We start from the raw sequence: 13,354 nt of genomic DNA on the forward strand, positions 1-13,354 counted from the left end.
TTTACTTTTGTTCTAATGATAAAAATGAAAAGTGACAATAAAATAAAAGAAATTAAATTTAAAGAATCTCAGTTGTTTAAAACTAGTCAAGGTCAATTTAAAAAATTTCGATTCGAGTTTTATATTCATATATCATTCGATAACAATATTGAATATATTGAATTAAAAAAAATTTTTTTGTATTTAATAGGTTAAATTTAAAAAAATTTTTAGTCTTGAATATGAAATGAAAAAAAAATTTTGTGAATTAAAAAAAAATTTTTATTTAGGACTTTTAATCCATAAGTAAAAGATTAATACATTATAAAAAATTGATTCATGAAACATATTATTCATATGTGTAATAATATTGTATAGAGAAAATAATTTTTAATAAATATATCAATATAAAAAAAATCGTTTATCTTCTTTATAAACTTTTATGAAAATGACAGAGTAATTATTATTTAACAAAATAATTAACATAAATGTTAATATTCTAATAAAAAGATATACAGAAGATAAAATAAATTAATTGATCATTCTGCGAGAAGGTGACTCCGAATCTTTTAAATAAAGCTACTCGCAACAGCGCATGTAAAAAAAGGACCCTTATATATTTATCTATATTTACATTTGCTTATAATGTACATTTTATAATGCTACGTACATCAGTCAACGGTTTTTTGATTTAAACGATTTACTTTTTATTCATCTATCGCCTTCTAGAAACGTTCATCGTAATTGTTATACAGTATCTCTCGTGTCTTTGTATTTTGATAGAACTAAATAACGGGGCAGCATAAATGTTTTCAGACAAAGAGACAGGTCACTCCGGTCAATCGGTGTAAAATCCAAGCGAGTGTTATATTATTCCAACAATCGCTAGTCATGAATGCTATCGTGCTCAACAACACATATGGACGATATTCACGTAACGATGATCGATAACGGCGATGATCGGCTGGATGCTGTCATTCATATCGCCGTGACGTTGGTAGCGGCAGTAAACGCTAAGTAATAATATCACAGTGTGGGTTTCTCATCCGCGGGCTCCTCTTTTATGGGATGGCTGCATTCCATTAGCGCAGGATTCGCCACGGCGATTATGTTGTCTCCACGCGAGGCTATCACCTACACATAATTTATGTGTGAGCCATTAACAGCCATACAGTAAAATTCCGTGGCGACGTCTATCGCCATTTTTTTTCTGCTATTCTAAAGAAGCATGCATTATTCAGGAACTGCAAAAAAGGAAAGGACAGCGTAACAGATTAAAAAAAAACTTATGCGTCGTATTTAGCAGTTTTTGCAAACAGTTCTTCTGGCGTTCAAGCAAGGATGACGAAAGATGAAAGATGAAGATACAACGAAGACCTTGGATCTGTTCCTCGCTCACCTTTAGATTGAAATCGCTTTCTTTGTCGGTGTTCTCAGCCTCCGCCTCGTTTGTGTCCTGAAAAATATGCATATTACATCGCTGTTCAATTTTGTGCCTTCAGTTCTGTGCCAGAATTTAAACGCACAGATATATATAGATCGTTTTCCTAATATTACACACATACGTGCATAGACGAAGATTCCTCATTAGAAAAAGAAAATTGGCTATCCGAGTCACTAATTTCTTCCACGCTAGCGCTGAATATACCATTATTATTCTTCTTCCTCCAAACTGGACTGAAACATTGCGAATATCTGAACATCAATGTGCGCTATTTTATTTACGTAATTATAAATAGAACGATGCGAATATATCTAAATTGAGATTATAAGAAAAGAAAGATATAACTCTCCAAATTTGAGAATATTATAAATTACATTCTAAAGAGTAATTTTTAATTAATTGTACATAAAAAAGTGAATTTAAAATTCCAAAATAAACAAAAAACGTGATATAGATGAAGCAATTAGGATATATATTTTTCGAATTAAAATAAATTAAAGAAAATATTTAAAGGAAAAGCATATTTTTCTCGACCATTTTAAAATTTATTATTTATACCTATATTAATTTATTATATAATAATATAGATCTTAATATATTTTAATTTGTTGACTAAAAAAAAATAATGTCTACATATATTACTTGTTTATATTTCTTTTCTTGTTAATTTTCATTAAAATCTTTAATACATTGGGAGAAAAATATTGCACTTCAAAACTAAGGATAATCACCTCGACGACCTGTGTCTTCTCGTGATAGAATTATTAATATCCGTTCCAGAACAGCGTAGATCTAACTCCTCCTGGAACAGTGAACTGCTACAGACAGTAGAAGTAACAAATTGGATGCAGAAAAAGAGGAAAATAACAGAGAGGTGAAATGGGACATGTGAGAGAGGGACGATCAAATGCGAACAAATAAATACGACTTGGGATACCAGGCACAGAGCATAGAGTCCAAGCAAGTCGTATCGAATGACTCAATCTTCGAAACGACTGATTTTTGTAATCAAATTTAGCATATAATACAAAAAGAATTTCCGCGTTATTTTTCCATGAAACATTCCATATATGTTCTAATTTCAAACATCTATTCAACATGCAAATTGAAGATTTCGTGAAAATTCATGCAATATAAGCAAAAGAAATCATGATCAAAGTTAAAATTCAAAATAATTTGCATTTATAGAATTACCAAGTTACTCTCAGAAATGAAAGAAGAAAAAATAGCTGTAATATGTAAACTCATTATTAATCCTTCGTGGTTACTGGGGATCTAGAAGATCCCAAAAAGGTGTGAGCCTTTATATTTCTAAGGTCTCTTTTTAAAACTTAAATTCATTTATATCTTTAATTTTAAATTTAAAAGGAAATTTAAAATATCCTTTTTGCGCCTAGAGGCCGGACATTATTCCTTGGACGTCACTATTTGCAAGTTTTTTTAATATGTTAAAATTAAAAACTTTAAGAAGCCTCTACATTTCTCGATATTCTACAATGTTTAAAGTATGTTCAGTAATTTTTATGATTTTAAAGAACAAAAACTGCAAATACGGCAATCAGTTGAAATGTTGGGCTCATTTTGCCCCCTGTATGACCAATATAAAATTCTTAAATGTGACCACGAAGAGTTAATCAAAGATTTTAAAATATTAATAATTTGCATGCTCATGCTGCTAAATAGAAGCGAATTTTCACAAATTAAATTTAGAAAGCATAAATAAATAACAATAACTGAATAGAACGTTTTTTGTGATTCAATTTAAAATAGAGATTAAAATTAAAAAATTTAATTAAAAACTCTTACTTTTGCTAAGATATCAAAAATTAAAACTTGAAGTGATTAGAAAGATCGGAAATTATTTTAAGTTTTAAAACTGATATAATATGTCTGATATTAAAAATTCAAAAAATTATGCAAAAGATGACATTTGCGATAAAAACGAAAAATACAGATTGGCTAAAAATGTTCAAAATAAAGAAATATCTTAAACAAACTAATGCTATTTGTTATCATTTTGATGTCATTTTGATATTAAAGGCAAAATGATAACAAATAATGTCAGCTTGTTTGGGACGTTAGTTGTGAAACAAATCTATATATTGCTATTAACTTTGACAAGATTAAGCGAAAGTAAATTTTTTTTGTTCTCATAATAATCTGATTATTACTTACGCATAACGCGCGAACAAGTAATTCATATATTGAATATAATTATCATTTAGTGACACAAATTTGTCGATATGTTTACACATACATTGATTTTGGCTTTAGAGATAACGTAAATATAGCTAAATCTCTATAACATAAGATTACACGACAAAGCGTCTCAGTACACGCCATAGTGCAAATTACGAAGGAAAAATTCAAGCAGATCTCTACTGCAATCAACGAACAAGTCACCCGATCTTGAGTCAATCAAGTGGAAGAAGCGCAAGCCATGCACGTGCTTTTGCAACTATACTTGACCTTTTTCGCATCCATTCTGTTTCGCGCATCTAAGTTAGTGCGGGTGGTTAATGCGTGGCGATCTCTACGCGACGAGCGTACTGTTAATGATTAGCGGCCATGCGAGTGCGGCAGGTCACAGTGCACAGGGAACGATCTATTTCTGTGGATGAGGTGATCTAACCTGCGTCGCGTCCTCACCCTCACCCTCACCCTCCAACTCGAGTTTTTGGCGTTTCGACCGTTCGCCATCGATCTCCTCACCGTTCTCACGCGGCCTCGACATTGATAAGCTGTAATAACATTGAATGACTAAATAAATACATTTATATAGATTGAATCACATAATTAGTCAAATTGAAAATAGATTGAGAATAGATTTTCCAAATCTGTCGGAAATTTTTAGCGGGATATCAATAAGAATGTAACAGAATAACTAATGGTGTATGATGGCGAATTGACTGCAGAATTGAGTAGAATCTGCCACTTCGCCACTATTGAAATAATATTATACATACCACTTAAATGGTTAGATAAAAACAATTAAAACATGATAAAGTCTGTTTCTGCTAATAATCTTCCGAATTATTGGCAGATTTCGTTAGCAGAATATTAGCTTGCGAACACAATTGATATAAATTCGCCACGATATTTATTCTGCTATCATAACATTTTGATTATTGAGTTATTCAAGCCCATTCAAAAAGATATGATTGATTTTGCTAATTCAATTAACACTAATAATATTTTAATCTATCAATATTCTCTAAGGTAAATTTTGGATCATCTGAAATTAGGATCAGAATAATTCTGAATTTTAAGCTCTCGAATTCACAGATTCTATAAAAGTGGGAATAAGCCTACGTTTACTTACTACTGGCTTTTGGAATAATGATAACCGGAATCGCGAACGACACGACGCGCTAAAGGGAATAGCTCATCTCTCCTAGTGAGAAGGGCAGGCACGAATCTGCAGATTTGCGCCGCGGCCTCGTTCACCGACACCTCATGCAACGTCAAAGGCTTCTCCGGCTTTCTCTTGCAATCGAATCTGCCGTAAATCGCCGCGTACTTTCGGATTTCGTCCATTTTGCGCGGATCACTATCGGACATCGTCATTACCATCTGTAAAATGAAAATGCATTTTTTTTTTTAATATTTCATTGTGTTCGCGCTAGAATTTGTGAATTAAATCAAAAGCTGGGTCGTCGCCGAACGTAACAATCTCATTAAGCGATCGTGTTTGAAACAGATGTTAAATTTTCCACGGATGTAGCATCTAGCGATTAAAAACGAGCGCGCCTGTCGGTCGAAATTAACGAATCACCTCCAGCTTCTTGCAGAGTTTTTTCTTCACGTTGTGAGGTTTAGGATCGAGGGGCCTTATGGTAGCGACGAGTCTCTCCGCGGCCTCAGCAAGCCGCTGCACCTGTGACTGCAGGAGGGTCGGCGTTGGCTGCGTCGGGCTCGCAGGTGCACCACCGCCGCCACCACCGCTTGGGCTTGGTGTGGTTCCGCTGCCGCACGAAGACTCGCAAGTTCCTACCTACATACCCAATAAAAGTGAGCAATGAAGCGCGTAAAAATGGCACGAAAGCGAACGTTCGTCAGAAAGCCCAGGTGCTCATACAATTATCTGCGTAATATATAATTCAATAAAAATATCTAAGGCCTGGTACTACAAATGTAAGAGTAATCTCGATTTAACTTATTACTTATCTTTTTCTAGAATTTTTCTTTCTTTTCTAGAAAAAAAATAAATAGTAAGTCAAACCGAAATTAAAGTTAACTTTTACATTTATGGAACCGAGTCTAAAAAAATGTTCAAACACTCATAACTTAGTTTCTTAAATATTTAGATATAATATTATTCACAAATTAAGGAAGGACATACATCCAAACAGATCAAGAAGGTTCCTTGTACAAATTTTTTCTTAACGAAAACTATTAACTCAAACAAGGTTTTGTTCAATTTACAAAGATATATTGGTGAGTGTTGCAGTATCTACTGTAATAGTCGCTGACAAAGTGTATGCATAAAAGAGAAAACCATTACGATCCGTCCGTTTTATGTCGATGTAAAACATAGTTTTACGCGAACATAAATTGGAGAAGCAAAAATCAGAAACTTCAGCACAGTCGCTCGATAGTTTCTCGCAACACTAATCAAGGAGACGATTTCCCTCCGATTTCATCGGCCTCAATCGAACGATGAATCTTACCTGTAACACATTGGGGCTATGAGTAGTCGTGTAAGGTAAGGACGTGTTCGGGCTCGGACTCTGGCGGAAGGTCGTGGAGGACGCCGATGCCGACACACTGGTGACCGGCACGACCGGGCTGGCGCTTCGGCAGGGCAGGGGTGTCAGCGGCATGTGGGGCGTTGTTGACACGTAGGACGTCGGTGTCAGGGAGGTCTGGGAGGTCGCGGCGAAGCCGGTTGGTAGGCTCTGCATTTGCGGCCGCGGGCTCGCGCACGCGAACCCCACGGCGGTGGCGGCGGCGGCGGCGGCGACCGGGCTCTTGGCGGCCGCTGCGGCAGCGACGACGGCAGCAGCGGCGGCGGCGGCGTTCGTCGGCACGACCGGCGTTTGAAACAACGCTGTGAGATGCACAATTTCGATGCGTCACACGCAAGATTTCATTGTGTGTTTCAACGCAAAACTCATAAATGTTATGTAAAATTCACACGAGTAAAAAACGCCGTATTATATATGGTTGTCGTCAAGGTGCTTTTTCATGCCTATAATAATATTTCTTGAATTTATACAATTTCCAGTTCAAGCTAAATGTACGCTGATTATTTATCAGTTTTGAAACACAATCGAAGCTGGAGTAATATCAAATAAAATTAAATTGACAAGCAATTTAATATTATTGCTGCAATTTAATTTGTGATATTACTCCAGTTTCGATGTAGGACTGTGTTTCAAGACTAATAAATAATCGGCATACAGTTAGTTTGAATTGGAAACCGTATAAATTCACAAGAAATGTTATTAGGCACGAAGAACCTCTTTGATCAACATTTTTACTCATGTATGTTTGATATTGGTCGATTTTCCGTTAATATTATTCATGTAAAATTTCGGGAAACTACATAACTACATAATGAGGGATGGAGCTTGGGATTGTACAGATAGACAGAGAGAAAGAGAGAGCGAGCGAGCGAAAGAGAGAAAGAGAGAGTGTGTATTTAAAGCATGATACTTTACAGGGATTAGTGAGCCACTCCTGCAAAGCTTTCTGAAGCCTCCTGACGTGGAGTGGCTTGCTTGCCATGCCCACCAATGCCATGATCTCCAGGAACTCCTCTTCGCCCGCGTCGCACAGCTGTTGCACGTCATCGCCTCCTGTAATGCGATGTCATGCGATTATTAGCGAGTCACTCTCGCGAGAACTACGAGGTGTCATTCGAATGTCTAAGCGAATTCTCTTTAAACTGAATAAATTCTAATTTCGAGTCGTTTTTCTCCTTATGAACAAATTAGAGTTCATTTACAATTTTTTAATTGTAAGCGATTTAAAATGAACTTGAAAAAGTACTAAATTTCAGTAAAACAAAAATGAATTTTATATATATATATAAAATCATATTCTTCAGTTCAAATAAATTTCAACGAGTTGCAATAAAGAACGATTTTCATTATTGTTAAAAAAAAATCGATTCGAAATTAGCCAAAACATCCACAAGTTCATGGGAAAAAAATACATCAAAAAATATTTTCAGGAATTTTTAAAAACGCATCGGCGATCTTAATTTCTAAACAATCAATAGTTTATGTCTACTGTTAGATTGGTACAGCAGAAAAAATATGCAATCTAATAAAATAAATACTCCAACCAGAGAGCTAATCAATAAGAGAATGTTTTTAATTGTCTGAAAATCAATTATTTTTTGTAATAATATTTTACAATAACAATTTAATATCTTTTTTCTTTACGATCTCCACAAAAGATTGTAGGTTTAGAATTGTGCATTTATAAGGAATTTAGAATCTGCGTATCAAAATATCTCCTATGATTGGAATATTTTCCCGAGATCTAAAAGTACGTATTGTATCAGACCTGTATCAGACAATCAAATTAAAAACTGACAATGAGATTAAGATTGGATTGGAATTTAACGAATCAAAAGAAAGAAAATAAATATCAAGTTGAATGAACTAATTTGTTTTGATTGTGAAATTCCAATTCAAACTCAATCTCAATTTCTAATCTGAAACTAATATTTTTAAATATATATTGTCGTACAACAATGTTTTCAAGGCTGTTGATTGGCTATATAGAAATTTGAGAATCTTTCCTATAAGCAATTAACATACTTTAAAATTTTTTCGTGCGACAAATATAATATTAGCCTGATACGAGTATTAAGATATTGGATCGAGATAGTTCCCTGGGATCTAAAAGTGCACATTAAAATGTCTTTCAATCAACGTACATAGATATATTTTCATTTGTATACTTACCCATCTCGAGAAGTGTGTCGTAGTATCCCAGCAGGGAGGCACGCTGCATCACTCTGTACAGTTGCAGCTCGGCCTCGTTCTGCGGCACGGACGTCTGTACCACTGCAAATCGCACATCGCATTCATTAAAATGATTCATTAAGGGAGGTTGTGCGGACGCAATTAGCGATAAAGGATCGCCTCCAACCGATCAGCGATTTTTGGCTTTTTATTTCAATAGTAATATTTAGCCACGGCGAACAAGCCGTCTCTCTCCTACCCTTTTCTTATCCACTCCGTCCACGATCTCGACAATCAATTACATCGTAATTAGACAGATGCAAGGACCGTTAATATTCCATGGACGATTGAATTGAGCTTAAAGCCACAATCACACCACAAGTTTCCGATTACGACTGCTGGTTGACAATTTTATCTTAGCCAATCACATTGCAGATGGTCCATACTCGCTGCATTGTAATTGGCTAAGATAGAACCAACAACCGGCAATCGTAATTGATAATCTATAGTGTGATTTCAGCTTAGGGGCCAAGCAAATATATCATTCGTTACTCGTATGTGCATCAAACGCGTGAGGATTTGATAACATTGCAATGTGATTCGGTTTCTTTATGATAACGGATATCTCGAAGTCTAACATGAAGTAAAACAATACATCAGCGGAGAAGAAAGCCAAGAATCGCGCGTTACAATATCTCCGATATTTATTAATCACTATCCCTAGGATACTTTTTTAATAAACAGATGAAAATGTTAGAGATTTCTCTATTATTTAATTTTTCCAAGATAAATTCGTTCGGAAATATGTCTGTGAATATTATTTACAATTCTTAGACGCTTAAATTAACAACAAATTATAATATCTTTCTAAGATGCTTAGTAGTATATATAATAAAAAATTATTGAATTGCTTGCATTGATATTACTACTCTAATTCTATTCATGATTGCGTTTCAGGATCGAAAAAGATTTCGATTTGCAGAATGGGATATATATATATATAAATTCACTTTTTGTGAAATGATTCGGCACTAAGATCCGCGATCGAAAATACATGTTTTTTTTTGCACTTTTATAAGATTATCATTATTGGTACCATAGGTTTAGGCAAATTAGGAATGGAATTAATTCAGTCTATTAGTATTAGCAAGCACTACCCTCGTTTCACGATTTCCCGCGATCTTCGTTGTCTTCGCCGCCGTTCCGGCACGATCGCGCGATTTTGTCTCTTCGGATGACGAGCGAATGGACGCCAGAGTGTCCGACTAGTTTCTTGCAAATTTCGAGGAACTGCGAGAAAAAGCGGCGTGCACACACGTACCGCGTATAAATTAATACCGGTGCCGCCGTTGGAGAGAAGGGAGGGAGAGAGAGAGAAGAGCGCAGGGTACAACCGAAGAAAGAGGTCGTGGAGGTAAGAGAAAGACTGAAGAGGGAGAGAAAGAGACACAGGGAGAGAGGGAGAGAGAGGAGCCGGAAAAAAAACTGGCCGGCGGGTCTTATTACGAGCCCGGGTCCCGGTCTCACGCTCGTATATCGCGGCCTCTCGGGCCCGCGAATAAGTCCCCGCTGCCAACGACGGTCACGATGGGGACAGCGACTCGTTCCGCGAGATTTTTCTAGCGCGAACTGCGACCTACGAAAAAAGGATCTACGTGGAAGAGGCCGTGCCTTGGGTCAGCAGGATCCTCGGCGGAGCGATGGAAGGACAAATGAAGAGGGAAAGCCATGATGTAAGAATACAAAGTGTTTCATTGCTTATAATGGCGGTCGAATAATTTCGAGGGATAAATTTTTTATTTGTAGTACATTTCTAATAGCGGAGGATTTTGGGCTAATTTTGTGATTGGTCATCAATTGCGCATCTCTGGAATGAAACACTTTGTACATCATAAGGGAAGTGTTCACCAAAGAGAATGAGAAAACACTTATGCAAGATAGTAAGTCTTTAAGAAATCAAATTGATTTTAACTCCATAAAATAAAAAAAAAGAGCAAATTAATGAAGTGAGTATAAATAAGCAAAGAATTCCAGATTTGGTCAAAACGGGTGCCTAATCATATTTTTTGTGTAAATTTTTGCAATTTCCAATTCAAGCGAACTATGTGTCAATGGTCAAAATTCACACAAAAATATTATTAGGACTTGTTTTTATTAAATACGGCGTTCTTTATTTATTTGTTGAATTTTTCGATCGATTTTCATTTACTATTGTTTAACGAAGTTGTATACTAATTGTGCGCTCACTGAAATAAAAAAAATTAGTGCAGTTTTGTTTTTGAGATTGAAACTTATATCGATTGAATCGTGATTTATTATCGTATTTAAATTTGTACTGTTATATTACAATCTATTTTTTGTCAAATAATTATTTATTTTAAATATTTCGATTAATAATTATGCTCTTTTTAATAGATCGTATGTTCTTCTATTTTTTAATTAAAATTTTATTAAAAATCTACTTGAAATTAAATGAAAGAGGATATCTTGTTATTTATTTATTTATTTGAAGCATAATCTGCCAAAAAAGTGTTTTATTCTTAATCGCTGAATACTCGAAAACTGTTAGACCGACATTTTTGCGAGAAGAAAATAGATCAAAGGGACTCGGAGTAAATCTTGTAAAAAGTATTCGTCAGTTTTGGGTCAAAATAATATTTTTCGTTATTCTGTTATATTTTTCATCTGTTTTTATATTCCTGAATAATTCTCATTGTAGCAAAAATATGTATGTCGTGCACGGCAAGGCCAAATACCAGTTCACGAATCTTGCATTTTCGCGAGTACTCGGTCAGCAAAATTCCCGTATAGGCCGTCAGTACGCGAACTCCACCCCATAGTTTTTGCATCAATTCCCGCTTTTACGCTTCGCTCTCATTATTATTGCCGCCCGCCATTTATTTATATCCCCGTGGCTGACATCTTATTCACGTTTTCACGACTTTATTAATACCGCGTGTATGTGATATACACGTTGTTGATCATCTAGCCGAGCTTGTCATCCGCGCGATAATACTTCGATCGAGCTTTTGTTAAAAAATAAAACCACGCGCAATCGTCCGCTCATCATTAACTTCACGCCGCATTAACTGAATTTATTAATAATTTTTCATCCTGTATTTTTATTGCATATATTTACTCGACCTAATTTGAAAATTGGACGAGGGACAATCTTCAAAATATTTACATTATACCCGTATCAGATTAGAGATTGAAATTGAGATTGAATTTGGCCAATCAAAAGAAAGAAAACCAATATTAAGTTTAATGAACTTTGCTTTAATTAGTTAAATTCAATCTAAATCTCAATTTTTAATCTAGCACAAGCATTTGTACTATTTCAATCGATCCTGTCTCTCGAGAAATTTAAACATTACAATGTAAATAAATTTTAATTATTTACAAAAATATATATTATGAATTATTCATTCATTAATCAAATCTGTTTAAATTTACTGAAACTCTAACCCCAATTCAAGCAGTATATATTTTCTCGTTTGGAAAGAACCTCGCATAACCGGGTTATGCGGGTTTTTGGCCATGAAAATTAAAATTGACTTAAAATGTAGTCAAAAACTATAACATACTACAGTTTCAGTCAATTTCACGGAGGGTCAAAAACCTATGATTTTGTATGGGATGCTTTATGTTCGCAAAATTGATCGCTAGATTTTTCAGGATTATTCAAGTCTCATTTTGCCACGTTTGTCCTTCAAGCTGGAAATCGTCATTGATTGTCGTTCGAGTCGCACGGCTCACCCAGTATACCTGTGACCGACAGAACGGTGGCGCGGCTCTAGGCCGGGCTCTCGCGGCGCATTTACATAACGACTTTTTTGGCATGGGGTGGCTCGTTTTTGTCAGCCGGGAACGCGAACGCAGCCCGGAGGCGGAGAGGCGCGTCGCGACGGCGAGAAAAACCTGATCCCACCGCGGCAGTACCCCCGAAGGCTCGCACGGCTACCCGGGTTCCCGTCGTCGTCATTGTCGTCAATCCGCGCGTTCTTTATGGACAACGATGTGCGACCGGTCCAGTATTTAAAAAAAAAAAAAGCGATCATAAAGGGATGAGTGGGTACGAGTTTGGAGATAGGCATTCATTCGAATAAATTTTTTGCCCATCATTCATTTATCATTCAATAAAATTTCGTTCGTATTATTATCGTATATCTAATAAAATTTTATTTTATTTTATTTTATTTTATTGTAACACACTGTATGTGATAAAGAATATAATATAACACATAAATACATAAATTATGGAGTGTGATATTATAATCCTATAATCTTATGCGGTAGCTTGCAAATGATTTAGGTGTCAGCAGAACTGTTGTTATAAGGCCTATTAATATAGAGAAGAAAATATAATGTGTAAATATAAAAATTAATATAATGAACCGAAGAAAATTTACTTGTCATATCATTTTGACTTGCGTCCAACTGCTGCGGAGAACCGGATGTCCATGTCGATTGGCTTTAATCCCGGTTTTTTTGCTTTTAACTCTTTTAATCTGTAATATATTGATGGGAACGAACAATAGTCATATAAATTAAACGTTATTTTAGAAATTTCGGTTCGATGCTTGATAAATAACATAATAATGTTAACCCTTCATCTTTTTCTGTAATTATATTTCTATTCCCTCCGTGCAATCTAAATCTTTTTTGTCCAGCCCAAGTTTTCTTTATCATTCTAGGCTTTAAAAAAAAATTCAAAGTTATTTTTGAATATCTCTGTTACAGTACCAAATAATTTTTTAAATGTTAAAATTCTTTTATTTAATAAAAATTTATTTATTAAAAATTGAAATTTGAACAAAAATAAAGATGTATTTAAAAATGAAATTGCATTTTTGCTAAAAAAAATCTAAATTGTAGATAAAAGGTTAATACTCGATCTAATAAATATAATGCGATAATTTCTTGATTTGTCGTATATTCTCAAAAATCATAAGATGAATGATAATTCGTTACTTTTTTAATACAATGTCAAAATGTCAGAATTTCAATA

General features: G+C 34.9%; 1 protein-coding gene across 4 annotated transcripts in view; it reads right to left on the reverse strand.

The window, feature by feature from the left end:
• Positions 1-577: 577 nt before the first annotated feature.
• Positions 578-13,354, reverse strand: part of nab (NGFI-A-binding protein homolog) — a 32,788-nt gene continuing 20,011 nt past the window's right edge. The window contains exons 2-11 of one of the 4 annotated variants that reach the window (XM_087403495.1): positions 8,344-8,445; positions 7,087-7,224; positions 6,094-6,473; positions 5,199-5,417; positions 4,746-4,996; positions 4,056-4,164; positions 2,155-2,222; positions 1,545-1,656; positions 1,379-1,435; positions 578-1,113 (exon numbers count right to left, since the gene is read on the reverse strand). In XM_087403495.1, the coding sequence (XP_087259621.1) occupies positions 1,006-1,113; positions 1,379-1,435; positions 1,545-1,656; positions 2,155-2,222; positions 4,056-4,164; positions 4,746-4,996; positions 5,199-5,417; positions 6,094-6,473; positions 7,087-7,224; positions 8,344-8,445 (1,544 nt within the window). In that variant the 3' untranslated portion in view covers positions 578-1,005. Of the gene's footprint in view, positions 1,114-1,378; positions 1,436-1,544; positions 1,657-2,154; positions 2,226-4,055; positions 4,165-4,745; positions 4,997-5,198; positions 5,418-6,093; positions 6,474-7,086; positions 7,225-8,343; positions 8,446-13,354 lie in introns of those variants that run through there. The other 3 variants (XM_087403494.1, XM_087403497.1, XM_087403496.1) reach the window with 3 other exon arrangements.

Source organism: Acromyrmex echinatior, chromosome 2 (assembly GCF_024713525.1).
Source record: "Acromyrmex echinatior isolate Ae372 chromosome 2, ASM2471352v2, whole genome shotgun sequence".
NCBI classification, from domain to species: Eukaryota; Metazoa; Arthropoda; class Insecta; order Hymenoptera; family Formicidae; genus Acromyrmex; species Acromyrmex echinatior.